The sequence below is a fragment of the Oxyura jamaicensis genome, assembly GCF_011077185.1.
Source record: "Oxyura jamaicensis isolate SHBP4307 breed ruddy duck chromosome 9 unlocalized genomic scaffold, BPBGC_Ojam_1.0 oxy9_random_OJ106494, whole genome shotgun sequence".
Taxonomy (NCBI): domain Eukaryota; kingdom Metazoa; phylum Chordata; class Aves; order Anseriformes; family Anatidae; genus Oxyura; species Oxyura jamaicensis.
The window spans coordinates 1-9,914 of record NW_023304195.1 but is presented as its reverse complement, the minus strand read 5'-3'; the positions used below and the strand labels follow the sequence as shown (position 1 = coordinate 9,914).

General features: G+C 48.5%; 1 protein-coding gene across 2 annotated transcripts; it reads right to left on the bottom strand.

Annotated features, from left to right (window-relative positions):
• Positions 1 to 1,220: 1,220 nt before the first annotated feature.
• On the bottom strand, positions 1,221 to 6,459 carry LOC118157714 (tctex1 domain-containing protein 2-like). Of its 2 annotated transcripts, none has more exons than XM_035312167.1 (5): positions 6,329 to 6,459; positions 5,965 to 6,098; positions 4,293 to 4,362; positions 2,887 to 2,950; positions 1,221 to 1,807 (listed from the first exon to the last, which is right to left on the bottom strand). In XM_035312167.1, the coding sequence occupies exons 1-5, from the start codon at positions 6,385 to 6,387 to the stop codon at positions 1,760 to 1,762; spliced, it is 375 nt and encodes a 124-aa protein (XP_035168058.1). In that variant the 5' UTR covers positions 6,388 to 6,459; the 3' UTR covers positions 1,221 to 1,759. The 2 variants fall into 2 exon arrangements, with proteins under 2 accessions (XP_035168058.1, XP_035168057.1); XM_035312166.1 differs by having other exon boundaries at positions 6,323 to 6,423.
• Positions 6,460 to 9,914: the final 3,455 nt, after the last annotated feature.

Genomic DNA, 9,914 nt, shown 5'->3' with positions numbered 1-9,914 from the left:
GGGGAGTAAACGGTGCAAGTTGTCAGAGGGGTACTGAGGCCCAGAAGCGGCTGCAGGAGCCCTGGTGATCGCCCTAAAGGCTGACAGGGAGCAGGCTCTATTGTTCACAGCCCCTTGGTCTTTTTTCAGGGGAAACACGCTATCCATTATCCAGTGGCTGTTAGGGGTAACTGGGGTTACCAGACCTGTGTTTTGTGTCATGTCTGTGTGAAGCAGGTGTTAAAAACCGCCAGAAACAGAACACGGGCAAGGCAAAAAATCATGATTTAATCACTGTGACTTGATAAAAACGTCAAAATGAGTCTGAGGGTATATATAATCTCTTGGTGATTTTTTTTAGTGTGTTGTTTCACTGTTTCCCAAAGCTTGTGGACTCTCAGGTTCACACACAGAGTGGTGCCATTACATCTTGGCAGCTCATTTAACATGTCACAGATACAAAGAAATCAGGGAAGCCACCATCTATTTCTTGTCAGAGGTAAATTAGATGGAGCTGCTTTCAAACAAACCTATTACAGAAATAGCAATGTACTTGTTCCAGGACTGTACAACAGAAAAGTGATTCTGGAAGATGAACCATGATTTTTGACTTCTCTGCTAGGAGGTGCATGGGCAGAGTGTGTTCTGCTCTAACAGTTGGTAAGGGTGGGGTTCAGGATTCACTGCTAAATTTTAGCACTGCAAGAAACATTCATGTAGTTTAAATTGTTCAGCTATGCTTCTTCCTCAGCACAGACAGAGAACAACTCCTCCTGTCTTCTAATGGGCATTTAAGATGCATTCCAGTAGCACCCATCTCTCAGGAACCAACCTCGTCCTCTAACTTTTGGGGAGATAAGAGCTTTTGGTGCACCTTTTCTGATTTACAGCATCCTTTTCTATTGTTCCTTTCAAGGCTTGAGTCCTAACAATTTTGGTCTCCAAACATCCAACTGTGGATCCTGAAACAGTTACAGAAAGGCAAAGATTGAGAAACCACTGCAATATTGAACTGGGCACTGAGCAATGATTATTCAACATTTCCACAGGTGCCAAATTGCACAGAATCAACGAGGAGTTACAGCTAGGAGTCTGGGCACTTGGTGGGGTGTGTAGCCTACTGGCTTGAACTATTGCCCTAAGTACCTTGTCTTCTTGTCAATTAATATAATTTCATGTGAGACTTAGCCGGGATTGACAACTTAATTCTTACAGAAGTCACAGGAACAAGTCTGGATAGCCAGAATTAGAGAGAAGATTTATTAATTTAGAAAGAATCCTCAGAAAATGCTTATCTGAGAAGCACTGATGAGCAATCAAGGCTAGTGCATTTTGCAGAGTGGAGAAAAAGAACCATTGGTGGAAAAAGCAAGTGTAAACACACAGGAGAGAAACAGTAAATACACAGATTTATTATATTTCTTATAAATATTTCATTCACTTCAGAAAATTAACAAAAAAAGTTACGGAACTCTTTTACAACAAAAGTTGAGTTTGCCCTAGAAACAATGGCTATTGGCAGTATACTGTTTAGGACAAAACCAGTACACTACATAAAAACAAAGGGTGATTTAAATCAAGGAGATAATAATGTGCTTAAAGCTACATTGATATCCACAAGGGAGGAGGGACGTTGTAGTGTAACAGGTGTAGGACGTGCTTTGTAGAGCTGTATTGTGTTAGGTATTAAGGGAAGAATATGGTGCTTTTGTGTGTGTTAGCAAAAACACTCTAAAGTATTCCTCCCCACCTTTGTCCTTTTGTGCAATCTTTACCATCTTCAATAGTAGAAGCAGCCAAATGCAGCTACCACACAAAAGAGGCTGTCCTGGGGAAAACAGAAAGGCTCTGCATTAGTAAAGGCAAACTCTTTGCTGGCGTAACTGAAAAGGCTAGCCTGAGGGAACGCTTGGACCAGAGCACTAAAAATAGTTAGAGCCTTATACTGTCAAGTCCTTCAAATTTTCATCTTTTTAGTCACATATTTACTTCAGGTGTGGTGTAACCCAGGTCAGTGAGTCTGAATGCCAGAAGTGCCTCAGTTTTCTCCAGCCGCACACCCAAAGGTGTGTAGGTGTCATTTCTGTGTGTACCTAGAAGTGTTTCAGTGTCATCAGAACTGAATAACTTGACCCTTGTCCTGCCTTCACCTCTCCCAAAGCCAAGTATAACCCTGGGCTCCACTCACAGGGCGTTCTTACAGCACCCCTGCTGTTTCAGGATCCACAAGCACTGTGGGAATGGCTCCCAGTGACTTCTCAACTGCAGCTCAGTGAAGAGACAACGATGACCCAGAAACAATGTAAAGCATGAAAAATTTCCGCTGCAGTGGCCAAACCCAAATCCAGGTGAATGTCCTCACCAAAGAGCAATCAGTGCTCCTGCCTGTTAACTGTAGCTCACGAAAAGGACATTCTCCTTCCTGAACGCCCCGTAGGCTGTTGCCTTTGACAGCAGAGAGTCTGAAGCCCTTCACAGGGAATTTAAACTGGGAAACGCTCTGTGGAGTCAGGACAGTAAAGAAGGAGGTTTTAAAATAAAATATTGACTTTTGCTCAGCCCTGAATTCCAGCGGTACTTCTGGATAGCAGCTTGGCAAAGCATGTAAAAAAAAATAAAAATACTTCATCTCTTGTGCTTCCTCTCCCTACCTGTAAGACAGCGCAATTTAAACGACTTTTGTACAACATTGTATGATCTACTCAAGAAACAAGTTTTACCGTGTTGGATATTACGTCTATTTCATGAATTTGTGAATGAGACTGTAAATCACACTGTTTTGATTTGGCTTTGGTTCCTTCCAAAGGGACTAGTCGTTGCTTTTGCCTGCTTCACATTTTGAAGTTACTCTGCCTGTCATACGAGTAGCAGCTTTACGTTTCCCATGGTAAAACAGTCAATACTTACATTAACGAAAACATCATGAGCATAGCTGTCAGTGTCAGCATCCCAGAAACACCGCGCAGCCATACTAGACAAAGGAGAAAGCACAGCCATTACCTCACAAAGTTAGGTGTAAAGAACTAAGTGATCACACTTTCCCTCAAAAAACAAACTAAGCTTCCTTTAAGGATAAAGGAAACTGGACGCGTTCCCCTGAATCCTGAGCACTGCTGAATTCCACCACATGCTGTAATCCCCTTTGTATGTTGATCAAGGTGCATCTTCAAACTCCTTAACTATAAATTCTGCCAGCTCCGCTGTGCGGCAGAGCTTGCAGCCTCCTTGCTTTTGTGCTTAAGAACCTTCTGACTTCTGATGTATGCGTATCAGTGGCTAATTTAACTGATTTGTTCTCATCCTTCACCTCCCGTGCCCTCCTGATGCATACTACCAATTTATTTATAGGGAGCTATCGTATTCCTTGGCAGCCTTCACATTACTAGAACCAAGCTGAACTCTTCCAGCCCTTTCATATCTTTGCTGTCTGTTCCCTGAGAATTCTGGCAGACTTTTTCTACATCTGCTTTACTTTGAAGACAAGCAACTAGACTGTCAGAGGATATTCTGGATGAGACCTCAGTGCTGCCTTGTTTAATGTCACTGACACTCTCTTCTCTCCTGCAAATGCCCAGCTCACTACTTTCCCCAGTCAGTCTCAACTGACAGGATTCCTGTTTGCTTCACTGATCTTCTGCTGGAGTACCAAGCACAATACTAATGCGAAGCCCGGCGTGTAAGGCACATAAACCTTGTGGGCTGTTCCTTTTTGTTTTCTCCTTACCCAGCAGCGATGGAAAGCTACAGCCCACCACAGCAGCAAAGAGGAATTCTTTTGTCTGATTGCAGGCCTTGGGAGCTGGATTTCCAAGTGCTCAGCACCCCCGGTCTGGGCTAGATTCCCATAACAGTATTGCAGGAGGATTATAGGAATTTGAACCACTGAAAAATACTTATTTGGGGGGATTAAATGCAAATGAAGTACTTATGGAAATCTGGCTTTAGGCACAAGTGAGTTACCATGGCTCTTGTGCTCCAGCAGGGCCCTGAGAATAGACTGGATGTATGCTTCAGTTCATCATGAATACAATATAAAATGGCTTTTCTGCAACACACCTCACAAATGCTTTTCAGCATTTCAGCTTGTTAACACCCATCACACAGCCAATTATCACCAGTCAACTGACTAGTAATTCCATCAGCCACAGTCCAAGCCTGTTAAGCTTGCTGCTTAAGAGAAAAGAAAGTGCCTTACATTTTAGTACAGGCAGAGACATCTTAGAATCCAGAAAAGTTAGAAGGAGCTCCCAAAGGAGAAGAGAAAAAGATAAAACAAAAATCATATAAATACAATTAGAAAATGCAAAACTTACTTCACTCCTTCTCCCCTCTGCTCTCCAATCACAACCTGCACCACCATTTTGTACCTGTCAAATCCCTCCTCTGGGAAAAGAAAAAAAACAAAAGAAAGGGAGAGCAACTTCAAATGCCGTGTTTGCTTAAGATAGGAGCCCAAAACAGGACACATCAAGAGAAAGATTTCTAGTTACAAAGCAGCGTCCGGTACAAATCAAAAGCACATACAACTGGTGGAGCAAACTGCCTTGTCACTTCACTCTCCTAGGTACGGCCTACCAGTCTCACTGGACTCAAAGAATGAAGAGGGTATTTGATATCTGTCAAAAGACGCATCTAAATCCGAAGATATCCCTGAGCAGCCCTCCTATATGCAAGCATTCCAGTTCTACAGTGTTCAAGAAGTGAACACACGGTGAGAATGTAAATAAGGCTGCTGGTAGGCAAAATCCAATTTAATAGAACTGGCTTATTTTAAAGCTGTTCTGATGCAATGGTATTTTAGAGATTTTTCTGCCACATAGGTGTTTCCTTTGCTTCTGAACTGAGATAAAACATCACAAAAAAAGCTTAGGCCAGGTCTAGGTTGTGTGTCTGCAAAAATATGTGATTGCTTCACAATAGAAAAGGGATACCTCTGGGGCAGAGGCCAGACCCAATCAGGCTATGAGAAGGTTCCAGAATTCAAACCAGAACAAGCATGCTTTAAAGGAAATATTAACCCTAATGCCTGTATCTTCAATAAAGCAACATAAGGAAAGACTCTAGTGCCTGTTTCATCTGCAAGATTGAACATTACATGCTGGGTCTGGTAACATCCACTGTGTCAATGCTTATCAGAGATGTCAGCCGATACAACGGCCACACTGGGCCAGTCTTGCTTCAGGCTACTGTGACTGTGCTTACAGATTGCTGAAGACTAACCCTGTGCATATTAGCTTGGCAGCAACACGTGCTGGGACTACAGCTACTGCTGCTTTTAAAGCAGATGTGTAACTGGGAGAAGCATAAAGCCACAGTGCCTGCTGAGGGTGATGGCATTTCTGCACAGCCACTGCTCATCAGCCCAGCAGATGGAGCACCAGCCTGTCCCAAGGACTGAGGGAAGAAGTGACCACACCAACTCACACCTACCTACTTTTTCCAGCTTGGAGCACAGGAAACACCTGCTGGATCTTGCACTCAAAAATGTTGGAGAGTATCTTGTGCAGCAGCACCACCACTCTTCCAGTGCTGTATTCACATCCCTCCCCGGCCAACCGTGCGCCTAGCTCACCCTTCACTGCTCCCACCTGGCCTTGTGCCCATCTCAGGAACACGTACACACACACACACAAAAAAAAGGAGGAACACTTCTGTTTGTTGAAGCAAGAAGCAATCGTTCCTCCTTCTTTCTAACGAAGCTTCTTTCCCTTACAGCCCTGCAAGGCTGACATCCCACACCAACCAGTCCATATGAAAACAAAGCTGCTTGCTTGAATTCGATTTCTGGTTTCACAGGTAAGGCACACGTATATGGATCACAGCTTCATGTTCACAGATGGTAACAGCACTATATACCACAACAGCAGACTACAGTCAGTAGACAGTGAAGGAATAGGCTTTAAGAATAAAGGAGGAAAGTGGAGATTTATCAAAGGAAGGGGCCAGAGTAAGAAAAGGAGCAGCTTTCCCCGCAAACCACCTTACCTTTCAGCCTATCTTTTATTATCTCTGATAAAGACTTTGTAAGCTGAGGCACTTCTTCAGGGACGTACTGAGCATCGGCCAGCTTCTCCTTCAGTATCGCGTGGATGCATTCTTTCACCGTGGACGACTTAAAACTATCAGGGGGAAAAAAAGCAGCAAGAAAAGGCTCAGGATATTTATGGTACATTCAAAAACATACATGCACCCCAGGCAATCTTAGCTTTCCCGTTAAAAAGTAAGACAAAACAAAGAACTGTGGAGAAAAGAGCTTAGCTGAAGGGGAGCTAGCTCCCAAACCTGCTAAAAATAAAAACCCAGGGACCAAACACGGGCAGGGGCAGCCCCGGCCCTGCCTCACCGTGGCTGCAGGCCGGGCCGCAGCCTGTGAGCGCCCCCGGAGCCCTCGGGGCCCAGCTCGCCCATGGCCGCCCGCAGGCCTCGGTTACCATGGCAACCGCGGGCACTTCCGCCTCGCTACTTCCGCGTTGCTGACTTCCGCGTGACTGACGTCACGGCGCCACGCCCCGTTTTCGCGCCAAGGGCGGCACGTGGCGGGCTGGGGCCGTGGGGTCCCTGCCTGCACCCGAGGGTGCTGCTGCGCCCCCCGGGGTGCTCCCAGAGCCCCCAACCCACCCTAAGGGCTCGGGGACACGCTGCATGGCGCTGCTGCATGGCGCAGCCGGGTCCCTGCTCACCGCCCTGGTGCTGCTGCCGTGCAGTGTGGGTGTCCTGGGTGCCATGCGCCCTCCTGTGCTGCCCCGCCACGGGGTCTGTGCAGGGGGCTTCTAAAAAAATACGCAGTTAGTAACTCCCCCTGCCCGCTCTCCGTCCCGCGCTGTTGGTAACAGCTTGCGGCAGTCACCTTCTGAGAAGCTGACATCCTGCTTCCTCTGCTGTTTATCTCGCTGCGGCAATCTCGCTGATTGTGTTTCCTACGTACGGCGGGTGACACCGTTGAGAACTCGGCGCCTGGGCTAGAATAGAAACGGCACAAAAAGTGCAGCTGGCTGTGGGGTGGAGCGTGGCGTGGGGCTGGGGGAGCAGGAAACCATCCCTGGCTGCCAAATGGGTGCAGGCTGGCCAGCCCGCAGGTACAGGCTGCTCTCCAGGCCGAGGAGCGGAGGTGCAACAGCTGCTGATTCCCGTGGGCTCAGGGCTTCAGCAGCATCACTCTCTGAGATGATCCACCAAAGCTCCGGACACGGGAGCACCAGTTCTGGGCACACACCATGCACCTTGGTCAGCAGTGCAGGTGCTTTTCCCATTCCCATACCAGAGCCCTGCAGGTTTCTGCTGGCTGTAGAGCCCCTCGGTGCCGCCGCTCCATCTCCTCACACCCAGCACTCGCTCAGTCCGAGGCGCCGCTGGGCTGTGTGGGCTGGAGCCGCCTCGCTTCCCCGCAGGGTCAGGCAGAGCTCATGCAAATCGTCTGCACGGGCCTTCTTAATTTCCGAGAAGTATCTGAAAGGCATCGGGCTTGCTTTGCATTTATTTGCAAACACCATTAACCATTTCCTGCTGCTGCCCAGCCATTGCCGCCTGCTGCCTGGATCAGAGCCACAGATGCAAATTCAATTAAAAAGCTGTGTGTGTGTGGGGACATGATACCTGCGGGCTGATCTTCCGCAGCATCTTGTCATAGTTGGTTTCATGATCCCACTCATTTGGGAGGCTTTGTTTTCCCAAGGCTTTGTGGGCATTCAGGTTGGGGCCTCATCAAACTGCATACCAGGTGTTTGAACATTGCTATTTTGTTCCTCTTCCATATTTTCAGTGCTCCTTAAATAAATACCCCAGGTGATTTCAAGCTGTTTTGGGACCGACCTTAGGCCCTTTGAGCTGTTTGGGATGTGCTGGCCTTGGCAGCGTGAAGGATGCAGGTGAAGGACTGCCCCATGCACCGTTCCAGCTCAGAGATGGAGAATTTATTTTTTAAAGCATCACAGGATCTTGTACAGCGTGAACACTGCTTTCCTCCCCTGGCACCCAATTCCCCCTACCTGTCTGCCCTGTCCTTCCCCCATCCTCGGTGGGCCCCTTGCTGGGGCCAGGCTCCCCCTGCGCTGCCAGCACCGGGGCACCTGTAGGGTCCCTGCACAGCTGCACATCTCACTCCCCCTGCAGCCACTTTGTTGTAGCGGGGTAGATCTTGGCCTTTTTTTCTTCTTCTTTTTTTTTTTTTTTTTTTTTTTTTTTTCACCCATTCGAACGCTTTCCACCAGCGCTCGTTCGGACAGCTCCTGGCTCAGGGTTTCTGCTGCGTGCCCGGCTCTGCAGCCTCCCCTGTGCTTTGTGGCCACCCAGCGGGGCCGCATCCTGCACCCCGCTGGCCCCGAGCTTTGGCACTCAAACACAGGCACTGAGCTGGTGCTGAGGGGAAGAGTCTAAAGCAGCAGGAAGCAAACAGCAAAACCAAGGGGTGCCTGGCACTGAGAAACGTGTTTTCCCACAGGATTTTTTGTTCCCAAGCAGTGGACATTTCCCCTGCCCTTCCTGCTCTGCTGGGACCCACTGCCTCGGTCACGGCGTGCTGTGGAGCACTTCTGCTGGCCCCAGAGGGAACCTGGGCATCATGAAATTACTCCCTGCATTTCCCCCTCGTTGTTTTCTAGTGGACACAGCAGCTCTCCCCGCCCCGCTGAGCAACAACCCCCTGACGCCTCGTTTCGAGCGTGTGTTGGAAAGTTTGAGCAACCGCGCTATGATTTTAATCAGCCCCGTGCCAGCCGTGCAGGGGCGTGAGCCAGTTTTTCCTGCCGATCCTTCCCTCGGCGAGCTGCAGCCTCTGCAGCGATACCCGTCACATCTTCCACCCAAACACGCCGTCAGGACCGCCTGGAGGTTTTTTGGGGCTGCAGGGCAGGCGGCGAGAGTCCTGGTCCTGCAGAGATGGGGCTGGGGGGTCTCCAAAGGGAACTGGGCTGTTCCAGTGGTGCTGTGGTGTGGGGACACAGAGCACCAAGGGGGAAAAGCCACCTTGCTCTGAGCTGTTTTCTGGAGCTCATTTAGTTTCTTTATTTTTTTTTTATTTATTTTTTATTTATTTTTTATTTTTTTTTTAACGGGAACACAGGATGAGGCAATAACCATCTCAAATCCACCAGCACTGCTGTACATGCTGAAGAGCACTCCCCTGCCACCACACTGGGCTGTGTGGTGGCCTTGGGAGATGACAAGGACAGGACAGCCCTTGATCTCTCTCCTTGTTCCATGCAATGGCAAAAGCTGTGGCCAAGGTGTGAAGCTACAGCACCAGGAGGAGGCCAGAGGGGGGGTCCAGGAGGGTCTGGATGGAGCCCCCAGCCTGGGCTCAGCCTCCTCCTCGGCTGCTGTTGGGTCTGAAAGTGAGATGTGAGTGAGCCTCAGCCCTGCTGCTTGCTTCTGAGAGCCTGGGAAATTATTAAATCATCATAAGAATAGCATCCTTTGCCCCAGTTATTAATTTTCCCCTGATACTTTCCAAAATTGCCACCACATCATGGCTGGGCTCGGTAGAAGCAGGAGGAGCCAGCGAACAGCACGGTTTCACCACTGCTTATTTGCGACGTGAATATTAGTCAGCAGGGCGAGCGGGAAGCATTGCTGGCAGAGAAATTAAAGAAGTCTGCAGCAAAAGTCACCCCGATAACTGCACCCCAACCTTGGGCACCTGCCCCCTGTAAATTCATCGCTTCATTAAAAACAGGCCTGAGGAGGCAAAGTCTCCTCCTTTTCCTCCTTCTCCTTCTCCTTCTCCTTCTCCTTCTCCTTCTCCTTCTCCTCCTCCTTCTCCTTCTCCTTCTCCTTCTCCTTCTCCTTCTCCTCCTCCTTCTCCTTCTCCTCCTCCTCCTCCTTCTCCTCCTCCTCCTTCTCCTCCGTCTCCTTCTCCTTCTCCTTCTCCTTCTCCTTCTCCTTCTCCTTCTCCTTCTCCTTCTCCTTCTCCTTCTCCTTCTCCTTCTCCTTCTCCTTCT